Source organism: Parasteatoda tepidariorum, chromosome 3 (genome assembly GCF_982258835.1).
Source record: "Parasteatoda tepidariorum strain Cologne lab strain chromosome 3, Ptep-v5.0, whole genome shotgun sequence".
NCBI classification, from domain to species: Eukaryota; Metazoa; Arthropoda; class Arachnida; order Araneae; family Theridiidae; genus Parasteatoda; species Parasteatoda tepidariorum.
In genome coordinates this window covers 91,377,759-91,405,002 of record NC_141757.1, presented here as the reverse complement: position 1 = coordinate 91,405,002, position 27,244 = coordinate 91,377,759, and the positions used below count along the sequence as shown (strand labels likewise).

Sequence of the window (27,244 nt, the reverse complement as noted above, 5' to 3'; positions counted from 1 at the left end):
TATAGACCTTATCAACAAAATTCGTTGGTTTTGATTTCTATTTGGTAAATGAAAGTTTTGGTAAATGACAGATTAGTTTCTTAGATAATTAACCCTGCTTTGCTCTATGATTATACATGTTTTAAAATATTATATTTTGTCTGGGCTCCATTACTTACAGAAAAAGACCTGCCTAACCTGGGACAATAGGATACCTACCAAAATACCAAAGTTTCTTCTCTGGGCCTCTCTTAATTTTAGGTGCCACGTAAGCGTTTCTGTAAGGCTAACATACGAATGTTTAAATAAGTACTTAAGTAGGATCAAGCTATGAAAAGTCAGAATTACTCAACAATTTCAATGAGTTATTTTTTGAATTACAGAGCAAATAATAAATTGATACATTAAACTTTCTCTCGCTTGGCCTAGTGTTAAACGTGTTATGATGTGTATGTCTTGACTCTACAGTCTGGTTCAGGCTAAGACCATTTTAAAGATTTTTGAACAGTTGAACAATTGAATAAACATTTCTAAACATGAAAGAGTTTCAAGAGTTTTTTGACGCTTTTTGTTCGCTTGCGCATCTCGGCGAATTTCTTGGTGTTGTTTTGCAGCAATAGGTTAAATTCAAATTGTAAGAGTAAAAATGAGTAACCACCAGCGTTTAGATGATGGAATGATGTGGAGAATTCTGGGGAGGTTAGAAACAGGCTAATCCCAGGTCCAGAATTGTAGAGAGCATCCCAGACCCAGCATCGTATATAACTTATGAAACCAGTTCCAGGATACAGGATTTATGGAGAGAAAGCCTAAACAAGGCTATCCAAGAGTCATGACGGCCAGAGAAGCTCGCCATTTGTCCATTATAACGAGGCGTAACAGAGGGGTTACAGTTTCTCAGCTCTCTCGTGACTTGTATGTAGCCACAGCAACCCCCGAAAATGGCACCACTATTATTGATGTCTTTTTCGGTTAAGACATTGCAATTGTGCCATTTTCTGACTTGCCATATCACTACTTGGCGGTACACAATAAATAGATACATATTATTACAAATCAATTTTAAAAAACGAAGCACAAAATTAAAAAGTATCTGGAGTTAGCAACTATTAACAAATGTTTAAGGACTTTGCATTCGAAATGTCACCCTGCTTTAAATTAACACATTCTCTAGCCATTGCTAAATTAGATTAGATTATGATTGAGGTGAATTTAACCATCTGATAATTTTAAATTCTAATTAAAACGAAGACGTGAGTTTGATCTCGTCGGGTAGTAAAGCAACTGACGTGTATATGCAGCAAGGGGCACTCAAGTACTGTCCATGTCGTCTGACTCGGATCAAAATTACAGGACATTCCAACCATTGCATGTAAAAGTTCGAGCCCTAAAAAAGGCCAAGGTGCTTGGAAGTGATTAAAAGATGATGTATAGTACGTTTATTGCAATACATTGTTCTTATTTACTTCAATGAAAATAAAAATAAAAATTGAAAGAATAATTCTTTAATTTTAAAAGTCTTAAATTATATATCTGATGAAATTTTACTCTTTGTTGTTTTTAAAATATGGGGTTTTTCAATTACTCGAGGTTACATTAATAGTTTACTTTTAAAATTTAAAGGAAAAGAAAACATATTTGTGCTTTACAAGCATTTACTCACTTTCAGTTTTTACACCATTTATGCTCTTATAGTAGACCATCAGCTCTTATTGTAAACTAAAAATGCTCTAATGTAAACTACCAGCATTGTGTTCTTTATTACGATATATTGTTCTTATCTATTAATGTAAAAATTAGTAAAAAAATAAATAAAAAGCGAAGGACTATCTAAAACATTTAGAATGATGAGTTAATTTTAAAAATCCTAAATTTACATATTTGATAAGATTTTACTTTTTTTAAAATTTAAATTAGCATTTTTAAATGACTCATGATTATATTGTTTTTTCCCTTAAAATTTAAAGTAAAAGATCCCATATTTTTGTTTCACACTCATTTAATTCAATTTTAGTCTTTACACTGATTATGCTCGTATTGTAGACTACCAGCTGTTAGTACACTATCCCCTCTTATTGTAGACTGTAAATACTCTTTTTCTTGACCAAAAGCATTGTCGAGCAAGCTTATTATAATTCATAGTTCTTATTTTTTACTTTACAAAATAAGTATAAGTTCAAATGAAATAGCGAAAGATTATTTTAAAGATTTAGAATGTTTCCCAAACTTTTAATTTTGAAATTCTTAAAATCTTTTAATCTACATAATTAATATATCTTTTTTTGATTAATATGTAACTTTACCTTTTTTTTATTTAAAGTATTATTTTTAATTGACTTGAACTTGCATTATTTTTTTCATTTAAATACTAAAATAAAAGAAAACATATTCCTTTAATTCATTTTTAGTTTTTACACCAATTAATGTATTCAAGATTATTTTTTCTTAGTTTTCTGTCACCAGAAATAGCTAGTTTAAAATAGCCTGAAGTTAATTCAGTTTTTTTTTCTCTCAGAAAAGCTATTTTAAGCTGGAGCTTGGGAAAATGATTTAAAACCTAAGTAAATTGCTTTTTCGCTGTTCTCAGGAACAAAAAAGATCAGCATATTTTAATTTGCTAAAGAAAAGGTGTTGGATTCTTAATTAAAAAGAAGTGATATCATATTGTTATTTCAGCAGAAAGTTGAAAAATGAGCAGTTCCTATATATATATAGCAGCAGATATCACCGTATTTCTTTTCGAAAAAAAAAATATAATTATAATTTTTTTTCCTTCCTTTTTCAAAAATATTGTTACATTCTTCAAATGTAAATATATTTTACTTTAAATACGATTTGAAGTTATAGTGCTATTTTTTCAAGATATTAATAATTATTAACGCTTTAAAATTAGTGTTAAGTTATCAAAATAATGCCTAAATTACTTATATTTAATTGTCTCTTTAATCATTTTCATCAATCATTTCATGTTTAGCCATTTTCACATTTAAAACTTAAACATTAGGAGTACTAATTATAAGTAGTAATATTTAAATTGTAAATTTAAAAAAAATGTTATGAAATTCTTACGAATAATTACCAAAGACAATGATGATCGTAAAACCCTTAAATCATTAAAAGAATCTGAAAGGTTGTTTTAATAAAATTCTTTATGAATCTTTTTTGTTTTTTTGTTCAATTCTGCCTAACGATTATGGTGAGAATAAAGTTTTACACAGAAAAGTTTTTGTCAAAATTAATTCTAACTTAAACATGATGATCTACTCCAAAATACAAAATTATAACTATTTTGTAAAGTACTATTTTGCATTCTTGCAAGTATTTATACTATAGAGTTCTCGCTAACGATTTAGTGTATTAAACAAATTAAATATGACGTCGGAGGTTAGTTGATCGAACAGAAAAAGCAAAGATTGCACAATTTGACAATACTTGGTTACCATGTGGGAAATATTTTTTATTTCATTTTAAAAGCAATATGAAATTCTGATGTAACACTTTTTGGCATATTAAACATTATTAACTCCTGAAAATTAGTGATAAAGCTATGAGTTATCGAAATAATATGTACATTTAGGAACAAAATTGGAATGTGTAATTTACCTTTAATTATTTTCATCAAAATAAATACTAATAATTTTTCGAAATTATATATTTAAACCTTACGTACTTTGAGTTGCAATTATTAGTAGAAGCGTATACATTTCTTCGTCGTTGTTCTGTTGGAAAACTTCAAAAAATGAAATAAAAACTAAACATACGGATATTAGCAAAACTGATTGACTTGAAAATGCGTGTTTCACAAGAAGGTAAAATTGTGTTATTTTCATAAAAAAATTTTGATCAGCAATCATATAATCTTACATGTATGCCTGTGTCTTCAAATATGTTTGACCAATATAGATTCGGTAAAAAAGAAGGAAAAAAAATCATAGATAATATATTTTATTAATCAAGTTTTTTTATGTATCCTTTTCAATAACCAGGAATTTAAGGAAACATCACGCTTCCATTAGAATATTTCAAAATGTTTTTTTAATCTCATTTTTCATGATGCTAATATTTTTACTTAATGGTTTTTGAAGTCCTTTTAAATATGTTTTTATCTACTGTCATTCAATCGTTCAATTCTTACATTTTATGAGTGCTACCTGATATATGCATAGATCACAAGAATGCTATCTGAAAATGGAAAATCGATTATCTTCCGGATTTAATGCAGCGATACATGATTGTCTTCATGTGAGAACTAAATTGTTGATGCAGTGCAGTTGTGCCAACTCATGTCTGTCTAAAATCAGATTAAGATATCCAATAATAGATGGATATCTAATGATAGATGATTCTTCACAGAATATACTCATCAAATCATAATTCTAGCGACAGATATGATAAACGAATGCAGCTCTTTCAATTGAATTTTCCGATTTCGCTTATCAAAACAGTCATCTTATTTCCATTAGATATCAGTCCGGATTTTTTTTAAGGAATAATAACTCTCATAGATAGCGTGGACATAGTACTATCAGGACCAGTATTTATACTTTCGGAGGAGCGTTTTGTTTATTGGTAATGAAGTAAAAATCAATCGCATTGACTAATTGAAATTTTTTTTAAATTTTTTACCGGCCCCTAAACTTGGAGCAAATGATTTTATCAAACTTTTCATGTAGGGGAGAGTTGGGTAGCCCCGCCCACTTAAGGAGTATTGCTTATATTTCTGTATAATATTGAGTAATAATCAATATTTTTGTATGTTTCCTTTGTTTTATCATCTAATTAAATAATGCAGAAAGAATAAACGAAAAAAAGAATAGTTTAACTTAAAAAAATAGAAATTTAAAAAAACATGTTTTTCACCTCTTTTCAAAATGTGTCGGGTAGCCCCACCCAGTTACAAAAATTATGTTTTTTGACTATTTTTTCATGTGTAAATGAAAATGACCAATGTATTGACAATAGATAAACCTCGTTTATCATTTTTATCACAAAATTATTTTATTTATTACATATTTATATACTGTTAGTGAATCTATCATTTAATAACAATCATTTAATAACAACAATATTTGTTGTTAAAAATGCATATAACATTCAAATTTGAAGCAATAAAATAATAATCTTTACAGCCGTACATTTATCGACGAAATAAAATTCGGCGGTGTCCGAAATAAAATTCGGCCAAGTCCCCGACATTCATTTGAGCGGGGCTACCCGAAATCCAATTTTTATTTTGTACATTTATAATTACTCGAAAAATTTTTTCACATATAAACTTCTTTCTTTGTGCAAATTAAACTTAGGACTACATACTTTAATGCTGTATTTATAGAAAAATTATTTTTTTTAGTATTAAAATGAAGTTTAATCGAAACATTCAACCAATTTTTCTTAATTTCATGACTACTGTATTCAACATATTTTCAAAACTACTGTTTACCATGTTAACAGCTGCATAAATACTTGCAACTTTAAAAATAATCTTTTTTTAATATAACAATTAATGTCTGATGGCCCATTGATTTGAAAAAATATTCTATACATATGAAATTGACAGTGGATGGGGGTACCCGCTGGACGGGGCTACCCGACTCTCCCCTAAATGATCAAATAATATTTATGTAATCGTAGTTAATATTTTAAATACAAATTATTAAATTAACGGAATGATATATTAGGTTAGTCCAAATGAAGACTAAACATGTGTGATGACATCAGAAAAACCCGTAAAGACAGCAGTGCCATTCTTCAGAATTATGAAATAAGTTGAGTGGACTGAAAATTGCTTATAACTGACTAACCAGTTTGCTTGGCAACATTAAAAGTGGAACTGTAATTGTCGCATCACGACTAATTAAGATTCACTTTGTACTATTATAGATCGCATTTCTCAAGCATAATGCTGAAATTTATCGTCGAATGATTCTAGTGATGGCGAACACTGTCTAATACAAACTGTTGCGGACAAACATTGCTAAGGTATCGGTACTAGCAAATATTAATATGAAATTCACCAACACCCAAGGTAAGATAGCTTAATGATCTTCATGAAACCAACACTACTTTTGATTTGATTAATGGTAATCACTGATGATGATGAAAATGATTAATGCAAATTTCAACAATGATTAACGGTAATCAATATTTAAGATTGTCTTTGAGTAAAGAAGAAATCGCTTTATGACGCAAAAAATTGTTCCATTATGTATTTATTCTGGGTGCATCCCTTTTAGAGTAACTTTACATTCACTTTAAATGCTATATTGTGAACTTGTCAATCGGTTTAAAGCACTTTGCGTTATAACTCTTTTAACTTCCTTAAAAAAATTTTAAAAAGTGACTGCTCTTTAATGCATTAAAAAGTATGAGAAATAGTTTGAGAAATAAAAATTTTTCAAAATGCGATTTTCCTTTAGTTGATAATTAACTTCTTACTTTTCATTATGAATAATTGAAAATTTTTTGGGCTTTAAAAAAAATCGTTAAAATTAGATCTTACTTCTCTTACTCTTCTTATACTATACTTTATCTTTCAGCTATTTTACTTTATGTTTAAGTTATTTTGTTTATTTTGACTACAAACTTTAAATAGATGATACTCATTCCTTTAAAACTATATATTGAATGAAAGTAAGCAGCATACAGATAAGTTTGTATGGTTTGGGTAACATTGCTTGTAACACTGTAAAAACATTTTTATAAATTTATACAGCACTTTCTCCTCATTTTTGTTGTTTTTCCTCATTATATAGTAGTTAAGTGGTTCAATAAGTTGCTGTTTTCTTTATATCTGGTGTTAATCTTAAAGGAAATATATTTAAAAAAAATATTTCAATTTGCTGGACTAACCTCAGTGCTCTTGAGTGTCATTTCTGTTATCAGAACTGAATAAGAAAATAATGCTCAGCAAACTGTTAACGCTTATAGTGTTACGACTCTATACGCGTTACGATTACCCTGAACATGCGTTTCAAAAAATTTTGAAAATTTTTTTTCTCGGAGTGAAAAATATATTTTTCATTTTTTTAAATGGTCATATTTACTTCATAAACAATTAAACAATTGAATATATTTTTATTATTTTTAAATTTTACAACACTTTCTCAAGCAGTGTTCTCTTCTAACTCGATAGTGCCTCGATAGTGTTCGATAGTGCCTGGAATTTTCTCCTTATTAAGAGAATGCCTCTGTGCCTAATAGCCCAAACCATATTTCAAAATTCCCATAACACTAGATATATGGACTAATTCCTTCACTACTTTGAGTTCAGTACAATTACTGAGCAATAGAGTCTATTCATGCATTCGTGAATAAACGACTGAAATGATTAGCCTCGATTCGCGTTTTCCCTTTATTACTAGTTGTTAGCTAAAATTACCTATGCAAATGCTTGCTTACATTAATATAAATTGAAATCGAGCTAATTTCTAGTTATTTTACAAGAGCTATAATTACGTTGAAGAGGAATTCGCTTACAAGGCATTTATTTTAAATTATTTTACGTTATAAAGATTTGGAAACAATCTAGAGAAAAAATGAATTTCAAGAGTGTTTTAGTGAAAGCATTATTTTGCATATTTTCTGAAACTTACCTTTGGGCTTCTGGAAGTCAAATCACGAAAAAATAAATTTAAATTTTGATTTTACATGCAAGCCCAGCCCTAGTCAACATCTCTCAGAAGAGGAATTCACTTGCAAAGAATTCATTCTAAATAATTATTTCACGTTCTAAAGTTTTAGGAACAATGTAGATAAAAAATGAATTCCAAGAGTGTTTCAGCGAAAACATCCTTAAGGATATTTTATGAAATTTACCTTTGTGCTTTTGGCAATCATGTCACAAAAATATAAGTTAAAGTTTTGATTTTACATGCAAGCACAACCAGCGTTAATATCTCTCAGTTTAGTTACTTCTCATGTCTTGCTTTAAAAATTTTTTTTTTCATTAAGCTTTTCTTAGTTTTGTACAGAAGTTTTTGTTACAGACTTCTCTTATCAAGAGTTCGGCAAATCCTCTTTAAACAATAATTTCCATAATGACATATCTCTTTTGACTCTTGATACATCAACTCACCTTGAGAATTTTGAACCTTGCTTCATTCATAAGATTGGCGATTCCTTTATAAATAAGATTTTACACTTTCTCCTTACATATCATGCACACATCAAATACATAAGTTTTCGTAGCGCTACAGATCAAACTCAGTTCTATCTACTAAGATTGAGCAAAACAAGCGTAGGTCGAAGGGTGGGATTTTAGAAGAAACGTAAAATTTCTCTAGTCAACCCTTATATTCCATAAGAAATTCGTGTCATAAGTCGCTTAATACAGTCCATGCCGGTCTTATTTTATGGCTTCTCATTATCTTTTATTGAACCTAACTTGTACTGTTTTCGTCATTTAAGTCTTGTATTTAAAATGAGTGTCATATTTACTGGCTCAAAAGCTGTCGCCCTTTAATTATGAAAATAATGAAACTACACATGTGTTGGAAAAAATAGTTCGAAAATTGGCTCTTTTATTTGACATAAATTTGCATTTTTTGAACTGGCCATTGTAAGTTAAAGATAATATCCGCTTTTACTGTTTCTAATTTTTTTTGAAATTTTATTGTTTCTACTGTGTTGTTGCTGTGTTAAGTGCCACTTGCCTACATCAGCAAACCTTCCTGGTGAAACCAAGTGAATTTAAGGGAGAGAGTGCTTTTCTTCTTGTCAGTGGTGCCATCTATGAGCAGGAATATGACTTATCATCATTATAGGACAGACCCATTCATACATTCACTAATTTTGCCACAGAAAGTAATTTTGACTGGAACCAGAGAACGATCAATCTCCAATTCAGTAGCAACAGAGGTATAGATTGTTATGGAAACAAGGATGACCTTGTGACCCGACAGATTTAACATACACCAGTCTCCATTTAATACACGGGGAGTCTTCGGCTGCTTGTGATTGTACTCACGACCTGTTGAACATGGTCCCAACGTCCTACCAACCAAGCTATCCCGACGTTTCAATTTTTTCTGTATAATATCGATAAACTACTTTTAAACAAAGCTAACTTTCATCTGTCGAGCTTATAATATTTCTAAAATTAAGCAGAGTAGCACTTTTTTCTTTAACATTTTAAATTTTTAACTGGTGGAAAATATTAATCAATGAAACTACATTTATCTTATCTATGCATAACAGCATCTCCTTCGAACTTTTTTACCTTGATTTCAACAAAGCAAACCCTTGATTTCTTCCATTCCAAAAAAAAAAAAAAAAAAAAAAAAAAATACTGCTCTGATGGAAAGTTTTTGTACTTATTTTCTAAAGTTACTCCTCTGTCAAAAGGTTAACACTGATTAACTTTAAGCGTGTGTCCCAAAAAGATAAATGATTTCTAAAACCCATTAACAAAGAATGACCATTAACTTAAAAACTAGAATTCTTCCTCACTTTAACTTCCCGCATTATTTACAATTTGTTGATTAGTCCAAACAACAGCACTGTCTTTGGATAAACACGCAAATAATTATAAAATTCGATTGGATTAAAATTTTGTTAAGCAAGCGGTACTGTTTTTTTAATTTTACATCTTTTAAATTGATTATCATCCATTAGCTTATTAATTTCAGGTTAGCCTGTTACTATTTTTATGTTTCTTGTTTAAGTAGCATTTTTATTTTATTTCATAACGGCAGTTGGAGAACCAATCAATTTTTTAGGTTTACGACTACTAATATTTAACTACGCAGCTTTGTAGTTTTGGACTTAATCCAGAAGACAAGGTAACTCCTTCATCAAGTATTGGAAGAAAATTACCTACGTGGAGTAATTTATGATGGAAATAACCCCCATCAGCGTTATATGGACAGGAAAACAACGAGAACCTCCCATGGTTATCCTGACGGCAAGGGTACTCTAGCCCATGATCCGTCTACCACTGAGGATATTTCCCGTCATCAATGTGGTCTGTGCGGATGTGGAATTTGTATCGACCAACCATCACTGGGATTCGAACCTGGTGCACCTCACTGGAAGGCGAACACTTTATTCCCTGATTCATCACGGCTCTTAAGTAGCATTTAAATTCTTTGAAATAAAATAACTAAAAAGTGTCTCATCAACGTTAAAATAAATTTTAATCTCGTTCCCTTTTGAGAATCTTTTCACTCAATTGAAATCTTTTCCGCAAAGAGTATAAACTTTAACGGCTATCCTTCCGAATCACACTTGTAGCAACCCACTAAAAGACAATGCGGACATTTTTAATAAGCCTTTAAAGTTGTATTCAATTTAATACAAACACTTCATTTTGCGATGCTACAAAATGTGCTATTTATATGGGAAACTCATTACCATAAGACTTTGAAAAGGGGTTTCGCCACTGAGAGGACCCTGCATAATTGATTAATTAAGTGGGCCATTTATCTCATCTATCATTCATGTCAGGAAGGATTACGGAAGACCTGCATAAATTGTCCTGAAGATGACAGATCAGATAAATTATCCAGAATTTCATTCAAGTAGAGTTCTAATGTGTCACACTTTTGCACACTAGAAGATTTCCTTTCATTGTAACACTAGGATAGCTTTAACACAAGTGCATTATTTTGTCTTGAGTCACTTGTTGTAATAGACAATGAAACGAAGAGAGAAGAAAGAAGTTTTGAAAGCAAACAGAATCACTTGTATTTTTTTAGGTTTTTAGGCACTGAATTCAGGCACATTTTTTAGGCTCTGAAATGGAACTTCAAGTGCAGAAAGATGTACAAGCAGAGCAATTTAAACTTTTTCTAAGTGAATAGGAAACGATTTTGTAAAATTGTGAAATACACTTTTATAAACATTCAACTTATATGAGACAAGGCTAAAGTACCCACATTACAGCAAAAAGATATGATTATGAAAACACATGATTATCACGTATTTTATTGTCCCTACACTTTCTGAAATCTCATTAATGTTTTTCCGCCTCACGTAATTGTTATTTATAAAATGTTTAAGTTCTATATTTCTTAAAGCACTTGTCATATTGATTTTCTATTCAAATCATCCATGTTTTAATCACAAAAAAAGTTTTGTGTTAGTAATAAAAATCTAAGAAAAGAAAAAACCCACATTTCAAATAAAACATACTTTGGAAAAAAAATAAATATTAAATTAAAGAAAAATCTATGTTGAGTTGCAAAAACACACAAATCAATCCAATTTAATTAAAGTATGATAATGGTTATTTCAAGTGAATCGCATATTTTTTAAAGAAAAACATTTTATTCCCTTTTAATTAAAGATTAAATAATTAGGAAAAAATAATTGGAAAGTAATTAAAGTTTCATTTTTGGAAATATCGTTTTTGAAAGGTGTTGAAACTTTTTTCGGAGTTTTTCAATTGTTTATACAATGTTTTCGCTTAAAATGAAAAAATAGGAGAAATTCTCTGACAGTAAGCAAAAAAATATTTTTTAAAAAATTACATGCTAATTTTTAAAAATATTTTTTAAAAATAACCGATCTAGTTATTTGTTTTTTACGAAGAAAATATGAAGGAAATATATTTATGAAAATGTCTTTGAAATGACTATTAAGCAGTTACACTCCTAAAAAACGTTTTTTAATCCTTTTCCGAATTTTTTTTGCTAGTTTTCTTGAATACAAAATCTATATGCTTTGCCGTATACCTTAAAATAACTTTAAAATTCCTTTAACAATGAACTGTTTTTATCATTATTGTATCATTTATGATAACCATATTTTCCAATCATTGTATACTTCTTCTTAAAATCATACATCTTCTTACCCATTAAATACTTCTTCTCCGAATGGGGGGCCAATTTATTAAAACTTTATCATCATTGGTGGGTCTTCTAAGAATATCAAAATGCATGCTAATTTTACTCCAATGATTGCTTATGACGTATCTAAATTCAAAACAATTTGTATCAAAGAATGAATTTTTTGAAAATATTTAACTTTTTTTTTATGCTAAAATGTATGAAAAAAGAAAAATGATCAATACGCCAATACAAAAAAAAATCTACATTATCAGGCACAGACTGAAAGATTCCAACACAATTTACAAAGCTCCACCAATTATCCTTATTATACTTCCCTTTAATACATGGAATGTACACTCTTCAATAAGTCACCCCGGACAACTAGAATAAGAAACTACTATTCATGCATAAATACCCATAACTCACAGAGCAGAGTTCCAACTTTCCTTTAAGTTTTATTTTTATGATTATATATGCTATGCTATTATCAGTCTATGCTAGTTGTAAATGGTTATACAACCATATAGTTTTTTATTCACGTTTGTTTAACCGTTCAAGTTGTATACGTTTCCAAAACAGTGACGGTAAAAAATGTTTCTATTCATAAACTTTATGGTTAATCAGATAGTCCGACTGTGGCTTGTTATTTTACCGCAATTTCCAGACGGAATTTTCTCACAGTGTATTCAGTATTATTTGGCGTGATGCCGTTGCTCTGGGATAACTCATGATAGTCAAAATTTACCACAATCAAGATTTTCTACGCCCTTTCGAGGAGCCAGAGGAATTTTTTCCACAATATCTGTACTAAAATTATCCTATATTTTTGAAATTTCAATAGGTACCAACTAATATAATACATTTTACATATAGTGGTTTTTTTGGTACCTTTTAAATCTGTACCAATTACAATCATAATTGTTGTTCCCATTTTCAAAATTAGTTAAGAATCATTGGCTTCAATAATAGTACGACGATTTTTTACGATTCTTCTAAATAACTTAGTATCATTTCTGCCTAAATTTTCCTTTTCAGTATGTAACTTACTTTTATTTATTTTAAGTACTGTTGACTTTAAGTCATTTAGTATACCTTAGTAACACCTTTTTAAACCATAAATGTAATTAAAACAAACACATCCTTCGTATTTGTTTCCTATTTTTATCTTTCTATCATACTTCTTTTTTTTTAATTTCTTAATTAATTTTAGGTTTTTTTTGTACGTCAGAAAGTGCTCAAAGTCTTAAGACTGAACAATAAAAAGACATTAATCATTGAATTTTTATTTTGTGCAAAAAAAAAAGAAAGATTCAGCCATATCAAATATGTTAGTAGCACTGTATTATTTAAGTGCATTAATTTATCTCGATTTCTCCACGAAAGATTTTTCCTCATATTATTTTATTCCTTAATGATTTTATGTTAGACTGAAAGCACGATTAGAGTAAGAAAAGAATATTTTATAATAAAACATGTATTTAAATTTTGCAATTAAACTCAAAATATGTAGGTCATCTTGCGAGGAATTTAAATGCGAAGAAGAATTCTCAGTACTGATGAATTTGCCACAGAAAAGAACACATCGATTGTGGCGTTTGTTGGCGAGCACTTGGCGATTGGTCGCTTTGATTGGGGATAACCCTTCTTCAGACGTCAGTACACATGAAAAGAGTCCCAGTGTGTAACTAAACCGGCAGTGCTCTGTCAGAATTCGGACGACCTATTTCATTTCAGTTTCTTCCAGTGGTTATTTTAAAGAAAAAGTCTATGGTGCTTACAGAATATTCTAAAGACAGGATAATAAATCTTTAAATGATTTTTGGCATGCATTAATGTAAATTGCATAGGAAGTTTTTGGTGAACGTACAATATAAAATAAAACAAAAATTCTTTTTTTGGAAAGTCATACTTTTGTTCCAGTTTTCCAAACTTTTTACTGACTAAAATTAAAAAAAACTTTACTCAAAATTTTTTTGAAAAAACTTAATTTAAATTAAATTTGTGAATTATATATAACACTTCTCTAACAATGTGGTTTTCAGTCAATATGTTAATAATTTTTGCCTTTGGAATTGCTAGCACAGCTGCTGCAGTCACAGGTATGTTAATTGATAATCACTTGCTTTTGCATGCAAATACTGCTATAGTCCACATATTTAAATGGTTGGTGCAAAAATTTTATACATTATCTGTTACATTAAAATTAAAAATTACTGTAAATAATTTGTAAAGAAATTAATTTCGCCTGTATATGTTGCATATTTAGAATTAAAAAATAATAACATAATCATTTTGAAAAAAGAAATATCATAATAAAATGATATAAAGGAAATAAAAATTTTTGTTCACCAAACAATTAGATTAACATATAAGATATGCATGTCTAAATTCACGACATCAAAATAAAATAAAAAACGCTATCCTAAAAAAATATTAAATTGAATGTAAAATTAAGGTTTCAGAAAATACACAATAAAAAAATACGTTATTTTTAAAAAAATTAATAGTTAACTTTCAATTTTGAAATCATCACGTTCAAAAAAATTAATAATTTAAAAAATCGGACATTCTCTGCATATAAACAATAATTTTAAATTATAGCATATTGCTTAGATCTATGATGAACAAGAAATAGCCATGTATTAAAATAAGCCTTTAAATTGAAACATTTCGTTGTTTTAATTATTTTTTTTTAATTTGGGACAATATTCTAACGAATCAGATATAATAAAAATAAAAGAAATTGACATTGAACCTTAAAATAAAAAATAACAACGACAACTTCCTTTTCAAAATTCCACTTTACGAATCTAGTACATGAATGTCAAATTTAAAAAATTGTATTTTAAAATTAATAACTTTTAACGAGCATGAATCTTTGCAATACTTAAAATGTTGATATTAAAACCATACTGTACTAGTTCTCCCCTAAGGAATTAAAATTTCTGTTTTTAAATAACGCTATGAATTTCTTATATTGCTCTGGATTGTATGTTGTGACTTCGTACTGGTCTTTTCGATATTTTGTAATAAGTTGAATATTAATATTTTGGCGTAAAATAAGATCATAATTATTTGGTTATAATGAAATAAGAAATTGACATTTAAACTTAAACTTTTAATGCATTTATGTTAAATTTTAAAATTAGTAGCTTAATAAAAGTATTAACCCACTGATAGTTCTCCATGTAAAATGTCGTATTTTAATCTGTATTCTTCTCGGCATAGCAAAACAGGTTTATCCATGCTAATAGATAGGGGAATAGTGTATAGGGGAGTAACATTCGAGCCCAATTATGCCCATTTTCTAAATCGCCAGTGGGTTAAGCGAGTATGAATATCCTAAAAGTTGAAATAATAATTGACGTTAATAAAAATAATTTTGACTTTGTAAAGTTGTTGACTTTGTCGAGTAAAAGGACTTTGAAATAATAGTGTACAAAATCTGACCATAAAGAAGAAACAAATCTTATGTTCGGATAACTTTTTAGAACTAATATGTGTTTTTCATTGTTGTGCATGTTTCATCTAATTATGTATTTTTACAATAGTTCAGTGTTGTGCATTTTACCGCCATAAGTTAACAGGAAATATTTGATTTTTCGATGATATTTTTTTCCATCGTACTTTATTAGATGTGAAAAGTTATATCATTAAATTTTCCTTACACCCTTGTGTAAGATCTTACTAAATATATTTTTATTGATATAACTATTGTAAAGCATTAATAATATATATTTTAAAATGCAAATAAGGCTTTTCTTAGTAAGGAAAATTTAGATAACGATCTAATAAATAATTTTTTTAATACTTTTTAAACACGAGAATATTTTAATCAAAATAAACTCAAATATAAAAGTAACATGTTAATGGAATGAGTGAAACACTAGAGTGTCCCTGCATTAAGAATTATTTAAAAGAACCAGGCACCTTTGGCGACCTCACTGGTCACCTTTCAAAGTTATCTTGAATAGTGGATAAATTTTAATGATAACCAAGCCGAATACGCAGCACAACTGTGTTTAAATATTCTAATACTTCAACCTGTCCTCCAATTCGAACACCTTTATTAGTTTTACACAATGTAGTATCCCAATATTTTACTGTCTAGCTGTTTCCTACATTTTGCGCAAAAGTGCGTAGATTTCAATTTCAACTCTTTTCAAGAGATGTTCGCGATATAGTCACAGTTTTCTATGTACTGAACAGTAATAATGATTTCCCAATCTGTCCGGCAGCTATTAAATAACACAAACTACTGATAAGTATGAGTTCGGGCCATTTCAGCATAGCAAGAATCAGACGTATTAAAATTATTCCCATTCCTATCGTGAGATAAGACAGAAAACTCGTCCCAATATTCCATTACGCGTACTGTGCAACTTAATCTCGCACTTCTCGAATATATATATATATATATATATATATATATATGTATATATATATATATATATATATATATATATATATATATATATATATATATATATATATATATATATATATATATATATATATATATATATATATATGTCACCGTATGTCATAGGTACGATGGGAATGCTTCTCAAAGAATTGGTCTTCATCTTCTACTCTACACAATATTTTCATTATTTTTGAAAGCATCATAAGTGTTAAATTGTAAGAATTATATGAGAAGGATACTAGCTATTAATAGACCAGTCGGTGCTCATTACTCAATTTCATATTATGACCAAAAGCTTTCCGCATTGGCAGTCGGTTATTATTGACTAGGTTATAGCCTATTCCTAAGCAATTGTTCACGGCACCTCTACTTTATGGGTAGTTCTACAACATTAATTGCATTGCTATGATAGGGAAACACGTGATAGATCTCCGTGAGCTGTTCCAATAATATGATTGCTACCTACAAGCGGTACTTTTCCCATCCAAATTCTAAACAAATTTCGTCCGCTGAGTAGTGAGATTGATCTACGATTAAGGATAGAGACTCATTTCATTTCAATGTGCATCGTCGAGAACACTTTTCCTAAATGGGAGAATACGAATTCCTAATTGATATCACATAAATTATTTTTCCTAAATGAGAGAATACGAATTCATAGAGCAGTTCTTTTTTAGAACATTCGTATTCGTAGAATACGAAAGAAATTCTTAGAGAAAGCAAATACTTATTATAATTAGCATTTTTAACTATATTTATCTTATTTTGAGTTATATTACAATATGTCATATATACAAGTATTATAGACTGTTTTCACGTAGGATTAAAAATCTGATAGGTTCTTTGCTGGGTTTATTTGATTTAATGAGCAATTGTTACTTAAATAAGTTATATTCTTAAAAAATTACCATTAAATTAAATTTTAAGGTTAGAAGTTACAAACTTTAACATTTGAACTTTTAAACTTAAACTAAAATTTACGTTTGAAATTTACTTTTGGCTATAGTTTAATGTTTTTAAAATATTTATCTCTTTAAGAAATCTAAAATTGCCGAAGAATAATAAAAATAATTCTGTTTTTGCTTTAAAAAATAAGTAAATGAAAACGAAAATGATTCAATTTTAATCAAGAGGAAAAATAATGTGTTTTTAAAAAAATATCCGGAAAAGCTCTTTAAAGTATGGTTTGAAAATAAATAAAAATAATAATGATTAACTTTCGGCACATTGATCGGAACTTCATGTACTGTAAGACTCAATATTAATGGTTAGATGGCCTAACCTTTTAATACAGATGATGTTTTTCGTTGCAAAAAACGTCTTTTCTCTGTATCGTCTTTTCTTACGCCGGATTCGGATTCTTGACATTCAAAATTTGTTCTCAATAGTTTGGGTCAGAAACCAGTATTTGTACAGTTTTATGTTAATATTACATTTTATCATTATTTCGCTATAATTCGGAAACTTTTCAAGCGAATTTAAATTTTTTTTGGCAAATTCATTGGTCTAGGGCAGTGATTCTCAACCTTTTTGTTGTGGCGGCACACTTTTAACGATTTCGAAATTTGACGGCACAAAATGAAAAAAATTAGTTTAAAAGTTGTTTACTTACCTATAATACACTGTGTTAAATAGTTTGTGATAATAATTTTGAATGAGAAATAAAATAATATGTACTGCAAAAGCACGTTTATTAAGGGATTAATTATATCTTCCGACTAATTTTTTGTTAGTTAGTAACAGTTATTTATTTTTTTGCTAGTTATTAATTGTTAGCTTGTTTTCTATAGTTATTATATGTTCGTTTTTTTTACATTAATTCTTATTTTTTTGTGATTTCTTGTAAACTGGTATTTTTGCTAATTCTTAATTGTTGGCTTATTTATTGCTAGTAATCCTTTGTTACTTTGTTTTTATAACTATTTATTGCATAGCTTACTTTAATGATTAGTTTTTATTTCCGTTTGAAAGTTAATATTTAGCTTGCTTTCCTTTGTTAATTGATAATTTTAATAGTCATTAAATTTCCTACCTATAATTTCAATATTTTTTAAAGTTGTCAAAGACAATTTAAACACTTCCTTCTTGTTCAAACTTATTTTAAGATTGTCTGAGACAAGACAAAGATGTTCACGCTGGGAAAGTATGGAAAAATTATAAAAAGTATATATAAAAAGCATTATAATTTTTATTGCATCATTTCCAATATTTGGCGGCACATTTTAAGAATTTGGCGGCACACAAAAGTGCCGCGGCACAGTGGTTGAGAATCACTGGTCTAGGGGATGTTTTAAGGTGAAAAATTAAACACAGAAATGTTCTTTCTCTGACTGAATATACCTTTTTATCGATAGATTCGGATTTTGAACCATTAGATATAAGAAGTAGTCGAAATCTGGGAAATATGGTCCTAATAGTTGGTCAGGAGAACGGTCCAAAGTTTGTTTCCCTTAATGATAATTTTATTCTTTGCGTATTTCGCCATATTTCGGAAACTTCTTTAAGGGGCTAGAAATATTTTCGCACAACATTCATTTATTCAAAGATTATTCTACACGAAAAAGTAATTTTTTCAAATCATTGTTCTTTTCTACATAATAGTCGAAAAAGATTTGAATTACAAGGTATACAAACCTTTACACCATTTTGAAAAATGCAATTTTATATGGCAATGTACAAATTTTAAACGCAATTGATCGAATAGTTTCTGCTATATTCTGAGATTCTTCGACCTCCAGAAATATATTCTAATTAACTTGTCAATAAAAAAATAAGAGAAATCATATTTAGGAGTTTAACTTAGTCGATACATTAATGTATAGAGAAACGTTGTTTTTACTGTAAGTTTGGTCAAACGACGTTTTGATAATCGGAGTTTCACTTATTAGGACTCAATCCTAAAAGAATTTGAAAAGAGTGATTTCAAATATGTTAATTAATTTGTACATGCGATATTTTAATACACAAAATCAGACATAAAACATTCTTTTCGTCGGATTTGCAATCCTTACCATCAAAATATTGGAAGTAGCTACAATATCGGAAATATGGACCGAATAGTTTTACTCGGCTTACAAGAGAGCGGCCGCAAGTTCAGATCCCTTCGTTTAATATCAGAGTAAATTTTGTTCATGTTACTTTTTTGAACTCATTTTTAGTGTTCATAATAAGGGTAACCCCGTAATGTTGATTTTCGTTGCGTATTTCTCTATATTTCGAGAATGTTTTGAGTGAATTAAATTTTTTTTGCTCACAATTGTAAAGCTCGTTTATCCAAAGATAATTCCATCCAAAAGTATTTTTCAATAATTATTTAATATGTTTTATTTAATAATCATCGATTTAAATTTTGTTTCGTAAGTTACCTATGTATATTTACGTTATTTTAAAGATTGTAATTTCATGTGGTAAAATGCAAAATTTGGACGAAATAGGTATAATAGTTCTTAATTTAAATTCATGACTTTTTTTAAAACCGATTGCTCAGAAACTATTCGAATAAGTCGAATGCAGTTTACCTTATAAAATTACTTTCTTTAAAATGGTATAAAAATTTTTTTACGGTATAAATTATTTAAACAAAATAAAGTAAATATTTATTAAAAATGAGTTTTTTGGATAAAGTTATCATTGGGTAAACAAATTTTATAATTAAGAGCAAATTTTTTTCAATTAGCTTCAAAAGTTCATGAGATGTAGAAAAGTACACAAAAACTAAATTTAATATTAAGGTGCCAGCTCTCTTGATCAAATAATTAGAACAATATTTCCCATATTATGTTTACCTTCCATGTCCTGAGACTAAGGATTGATTTCAAATCTACCCGAAAAAAGCTATGTTTATTCAGAGAAAGTACGCTTTTGGGTCTGATTTCATAAAATAGAATATCATCTGCGCTAATTTACTTGCATATCTGTGGCGACCCACGTGAACCATTAAGATTGAGTCCTAGATCATAAAAATCCGATCATTCGATCAGAAGTTATTCCTGTGTAAATTTTAATCTAAAAATCGGACTTTTACCTCGCTTGCAATCTCTTTTGCGAGGGTCTAACCATTGTATTTATGAGGGTCTGTAGTTTTTGCAGGCAATATTTTAAGTTACGGAATTCGACTCATAAACATTCCTTTCTTGAAAAACATGCCATTTGCGATGCCTCCTTGAGTTCTCGGCTTTCAAAATTGGGTAAGGGAGCAGCCAAAAACTGGTAAATACGATCCCTGCAAATTATATTATAACGGGGTCGAATGTTGATAACCCCCTTAACTTTTTGACTTTTCCTTACCGCAATTTTTATTGATACTAATGTAGGCTCTTTTTTAAACCAAAACTATATGTTTGCGTTTTTGTGATATTTAGCGTAAAGTATACTCTTTTTTTAATATTTATATCAATTTTTGTTTTGAGTGCTTAATAAAAATTAACCTAAAATATATTTTTCTCTATTAACAACTTAATAGTCGCATGGTTTTTAAGAAAATGGTCTTAAAAGTGTCAATATTTTTATTCAAGAAAATTATATAAAACTAAATGTATGAATGATACACGATTTTTAAATTTTGGGTATGTCACAAATACACACATCTGATGAGTAATGACATAAAGTTTAAAATAAGATTTAATTTAAAATTAAACATAAAATTTAAAATAACGATCTCTAAGTACATTGCAAATATTCAGAAACTGCCATCTGGTGGTTAGATTGAGAAATAATCATGATTCCGAGAATAAGAAATAGATTTTATTAAATGTTTTTGGAGCTTTACTTTTGAAATTATCATCCTTGAAATATCACGGACACGAGAAATAGAGAAACTTCACTTAGTCATTCTGACTGGAACATGAAGGTAAGGGTTGAAAAATATATTGATATTAAGAAATCAGTTTTTCTTTGTCTTTACGTTTTTTGGAGAAATTTAAAATTCTTATTATACGCTTGATCATTTAAGTGATAGACGTTCATGATAATTTATAATGATTTCACTTTAAATTGCCCTAATTTTAAATCGATGTTTTTCGTATTTCACACTATTTTGTAATTTAAAAAATTAAGAATTATGTGAGTTATACTTGATAATTTGAACATCTCCCTTGCTTCATGAATTATGAAAGTATAAAAATATGACACGTCTTGAGCGCTTTAAAATAGGTATCCATTTTCACGACTCAGCAGACGGGAAAAGAAAACAATGGCCTAAAATCTTGGTATTTGAACAAATTAGGGAAGGAGGAAATTTCAAATATTTAATGAAGGGTAGTGAGAAAGTGAGCTCGTCAACCACGGAATTAGTATCCATATAAATGAAACATAACTCCAGATTAGTTTAGATGTTAGTGGTGGAAGATAGTTTTTTTGTATACCGATAAAAAATCAAAACATTAGACGCAGCGCACTACATACTTTTTTGAGAAAATGTTCAAATGAAAGTATAGTTTGTCTATTGAAAGAACTTCCCATGCCCCAAGCTCTAAGCTCACCTGCTGCTACAAAAACAATAAATAGCGTATTTCCAAGCAGGGAGCTTTACTCTTCTCTGACTCTCTTTTTCTCGCTGACCTTAGACAACACCTGTCGTAAATATTGACCCAAGATCTCATACAATACACGAAATAGTTAAGCCTCTGAACCCGAATCACCACTACAGCTTCAGACAAATGGGGATTTTTTTTTAAACACAGGCAATACAGAAGTTTAAATGCTACTCTTAAAAATAAGAAAAGTATATTACTGCAAGAGAAAACTATACCATGAAATCACTCTAAAAATTCCAGTTTCGAAAGAGTGCTTCAAATGTTATTTATTAAGCATATTTCAAGAGATATAAGTAAGAAATTTTAAATATATAATGTTAAAATGTTTTCTAAAACAAATAAAGTTCACAAACAGGTTATATAATACTTAAAATTAATGTCTGTATTTAATTAGCAAGTGAAAAATGTTTGACATTTATAAAAACCACTAATTATTAATTTAAGAAGCGTAGTTTATACAAATATATGGGCATTTATACTATTTGTAAATACAGAAATTCGCACATTGTTTAAAATAGTTACAATTGGTTTAAGTTCACAATAAAGAAAATCAGCAACGAGTAAAATTTAAAAATAAGACGAATAAATAGTTAAATCACTCAAGTAACTCAAATAAATTTACTCCTTAACGTAAATATTTGACTAGTCGAAAGAAAATTTTATGTATTGACAAATGTATTTTATGTTTATATTGCTGGAGTTCGTAACATTTTAAAGGAAAAGGAGTTTGCCTTTAACGGAAAGAAATATTTTTAGCTATAAAAAGACAAACTTGTATTAAAAATTATGAAGAAAAAAATGAAGCATAGAAAAGAAGATTGAAAACAAAATGCTAACTTCATTTTTTTGTATATATTTTTTTCGCACGGATGCTTAGAAATGTTTCTGAAGGTTTATATTTTTCAGGCTACGCTCAAGGGGACATCAGTTCTGGTAAAATCACTGAACTGTATGGTAATGACGTTCCTGATATATATATATATATATATATATATATATATATATATATATATATATATATATATATATATATATATATATATATATATATATATATATATATATATATATATATATATATATATATATATATATATATATATATATATATATATATATATGACATATATATATATGACGCTGTCGTGCCACAGGTCCCTGGTTCGATCCTGTGGCCGGGCAAGGTTGACTCAGCCATTCATCCCTTCAGTGGGTCGATAAATGAGCACCAAGCACGCTCGGGAACTAAACACTGGGGGTTCCGTGCTCGGCTGACCACCTGACCGGAACATCTGCTCCTGCGCACCTGAGCCCAAGGTCAAGAAAACTGAGATGGGAACAGTAGGCCTTGGCCCTCTATGGGCTGTCGCGCCACTGAGATTAGTTTATATATATATATATATATATATATATATATATATATATATATATATATATATATATATATATATATATATATATATATATATATATATATAAACTATAATTCCTGTTAATAAAACCAAATTACACAATACTTAAAAAATTCAATTGGTAATTTTCCATTCATACAGTAACGGTATCCCGGAAATTCTGATTTTTAAAATTATAGTTCTACATACCACGAATATAGTACAAAATACAAAACTTAAGAGTAAATTTAACAGTATAAATTAATTTTATACCTTGCTCTCAATGTATCATTCTAAAATTACCACATTTAACAAATTTTATTACATATTATAAAACGATATACTTGATTATTATTTTAATCAGAAAAAGTTTAATGTAAAAAAAAGTTTTGGTTCCTTAAGCTTTTACGGTAAAAATAATATACCCGGTAAAAATATAATATAAAATTTTATACCGTATATTTTACTGTAATAATTATTTAACTACAATTATTCAGTAATTTAACCATAAATATTACTGTGAAAATTGTGGTTACTCAGATTGTTTGTCCCATAAAATTGCACACTAGAAATATTATAACCTTTAAAAATGTAACATTATAAAATTTTATGACGTATATCTTACTGTAAATATTGTTTAAATACAATGATTCAGTGATTTAACAGTAAATATTGTGTGGTATATCAGATTGTTTGACTCATACAAATTAACTCTGAAAATATTATTTAAAAAACTTGTAAAATTTATTTTACAGTAATAATTATTTAACTACAATGATTCAGTGATTTTGCAATAAATATTGCTATAAAAATTACGGTATATCAGATTTTTGTTCCGTTCGATAAAAATGAATTTTACCAGAAAATTAATTTTACAGATGATGCACCCAAAGTTCCGGTACTTCTTAGCGTAATTTGATCCGGAATTTTCCTCAGTGTATTTTATTAAAATAACCTTGTCTATCTCATTAAACATTTTATTTTAAGATGATTCTTCTTTACCTTGACTGATGAAATTAGTAATCTTTCTCGTTTAAAGTTAAGCTTGTATCTTTTTACTTAACCATTCTCGCTTTTAGTGTTTGCATCAATCTGGTAACTCTCGGTTAAAGTTACAAAATGCCTGATGCAATATCCGAAGAGCGGTGATTGAAGTGAGCTTACCAATTACGCTTGAATGTAACTTTTCTGGAAAGGCAGAGGTTTCTCATTAGGGGCTTAATGATCAACTGATTCAGGACATTTAGACCAACGAACGGCTCGTTTCATTACTAGCCATGGCTCCGAAAGCCAGATTTGTTTGGAAAGTAGTGTAATGAAGTTGAGGGTGGAATTTTATGGAAAATTGAAGGATATTGATTAAATAGGTTTACTGAAGAGTCAGTGAACTCATTATTAAATTTTATTTAAAATTAGTTTGAATCACCGTTTGGGATCGAGATTTTGCTTTGAGGTTGAATTGTTTTGAAGTTTCGAAATTTGAGGTGAATGAAATTAGTATTCCTTGAAATTTATTCTTCAAACTGGAGTCTAAATCAAAGTTTTTTTTTTCCTATTGTGTAATTTATTTTCGAGATAATGCGAATTTCGAATAATAATAAATCTGATAATACTCTGCTACACTTGATGACTCAATGCGAGTTATTTAATTCGGAGCACTCTAATTTGCATAAAGTCTTAAGATTGCTTTGAAAAGAAATTTTCTTTGTAACTGAAAATTAATAATCCCGCTATTCAATTTCTTATATATATATATATATATATATATATATATATATATATATATATATATATATATATATATATATATATATATATATATATATATATATATATATATATATATATATATATATATATATATATATATATATATGCGTGTGTGCATAAATAAATTTAAATAGATGTTTTAGAAGCATTCGGATTCTAAGTAATTAGTTATTTTATATTACATTTAAAATGAAATCTTTTATCTTATAAATCAACATAGCAGATATTTTTTCATATAATAATAAGATATAATAATAAGATAAATCTAATATAATAATATCAAGGAATAAATCTTCCGTCATAATTATGATGAAAATATGATAAAATTAATTTAAATTTTTTGGATAAGAATTATCTGCTTTGGAAAGGAAGAAAATGTCTACTTTGTTCATTTAAAGTATAAAAGAAATGATTTTAATGTATATATATATATATATATATATATATATATATATATATATATATATGTAGTATTTATTTAGAATAATTTTGTATTTTAATAGAAGTAAAAACTTAGTTATGAAGTAATAATGTAGATTTATTTTTGACCTTTCTGAAAAGGCTTAGGAAATTTTAAACATATACTGTGCTATAGTGTCGTATACTGTCATATCAATTATTAGAGACGGAGCTTACCCTTTTCGAGCAATTATGCGATGCTCAAGTTATGGCTCGAGAGGTATGTGAGGAAACTGTACATTGCGTAATTGAGCATTGAGTGAGTTTTCTATCTGTTCTACCTGCTACCTACTGTGCTGAAATGTCCCAAACTTATACTTGTGGTGGTTTGTGTAATTTAATAGATGTTAGACACATTTAAAATTATTACTAAAATTTTATACTTAGAGATAGTTAAAAATATCGCAGATTTCTTAAAAAAATAGTTAAAATTGAAATCAAAGTTTTTCCGAGTAAGCAGCAAAAAATAACTGGGAACAGCTAGAAGAGGAAAAAATTTATTAATATATAGTTGAAAACTAATGAAGGTGTAACGATTGCTGAAGAGTTTGAATATTAAAAAACAGGTGTGTAGTGTTTTCGGTTTGGTTACCATTAAAGCTTATATGTTGTACAAGAAAATTTTAAAAGATTGCCCTCAAACTTTTAATCAAAGACGGTTAGTAAGGCAATATTTTCTTTAACTTAATTGTGATTTTAATTTTTATTGCGTTTTTCTTACTTTTTTATTACATTTTGAGGTTTTATTTAAATGCAATCGTTAGGGGAGAGTGGGGTCAATTGTAACATTTTTTATTTAACTATTTTTAACTAACAAAAAATCCAATATATTATTAGTATTAATTGACAGACGAGTAAAGTAGACTATCCTCTACTAGAAAAAAAATAATAAATACCTTATTTTAAATGTTATTATATTAGTTATTAACAATTTTTGCCAGTCGAGCACTTGTTACAATTGTCCCCACTTGCAGGGTCAATTGTAACAGTTCATAAATTCAACTAAAACATAGTTAATTATACATATTATCATAGTTGTGATATATTTTTTTATTGATCAAAAGAGTAGTGATATTTTACGAGTAAAAATAATAATGAGCAGAGACCTAAAGGGTTAAATTTTTAACTTTAAGGGGTTAAAAATTTTAATTTATATGTGAAAGGTGACAAATAAAATAATGCACATGCAACATGATATAAATGATATAGGAAACTATTGGTGGTTCTTAAAGAGTTAAGTAATTATTTGTAAACATAAGATTATTTATTTTCATCTGCTACAATCGTCCCTTTACACATTGTTACAATCGTCCCCAAGACGTCATTTCAGCTTCATTTGTTAAAAACAATGCTAGTTAATTAACAAAACAAATATTTTTTTTGAAATGTTAATTAAGGTGTCCACTTACATATTCGGTTAATAATTTTTATTTGTTTAAACAAAATTACTTTGTTACAATATAATATTCTAATACCAAAAAAAGTACTTACGTAACGTGAAAATATCTTTTGTGATGTAACTCTTTCAAAAGTACATAAAAATGGCTGCCAGCAGGGGTGTACATGTAGATTTATTAAATACACCTTGTGCGCCACCTAGGAACCAAATCTAGAACCCGGCTCTTGGAATTTTTTCTCTGTTACAATCGTAGCCTGTTACAATTGACCCCACTCTCCCCTAAAGATTATAAAATGGTGATGACTGTATTACCATTTTTACGATTGTGACTGGCTCCTATGGTATTATTCATATTGGATAAGATTCTGGGATACGATTTTCCTGGCATCATTTTTTTTTAAATATTATTATTATTCTGATAGCAATTCTCATTGTAATACAAATTTTATATTACTTTTCTTTTGAAAATTCTTATAACTTTTCGTATTGTAGAAAAATTTTCAATGTTTTCGTATTTT

General features: G+C 28.4%; 1 protein-coding gene across 1 annotated transcript in view; it reads left to right on the top strand.

The window, feature by feature from the left end:
* Positions 1 to 13,389: 13,389 nt before the first annotated feature.
* LOC107438344 (nephrin) overlaps positions 13,390 to 27,244 on the top strand; it is an 87,122-nt gene continuing 73,267 nt past the window's right edge. Inside the window, exon 1 of the mRNA XM_043043606.3 lies at positions 13,390 to 13,846. Within this exon, the coding sequence (XP_042899540.1) occupies positions 13,777 to 13,846 (70 nt within the window). The 5' untranslated portion in view covers positions 13,390 to 13,776. The remainder of the gene's footprint in view (positions 13,847 to 27,244) is intronic.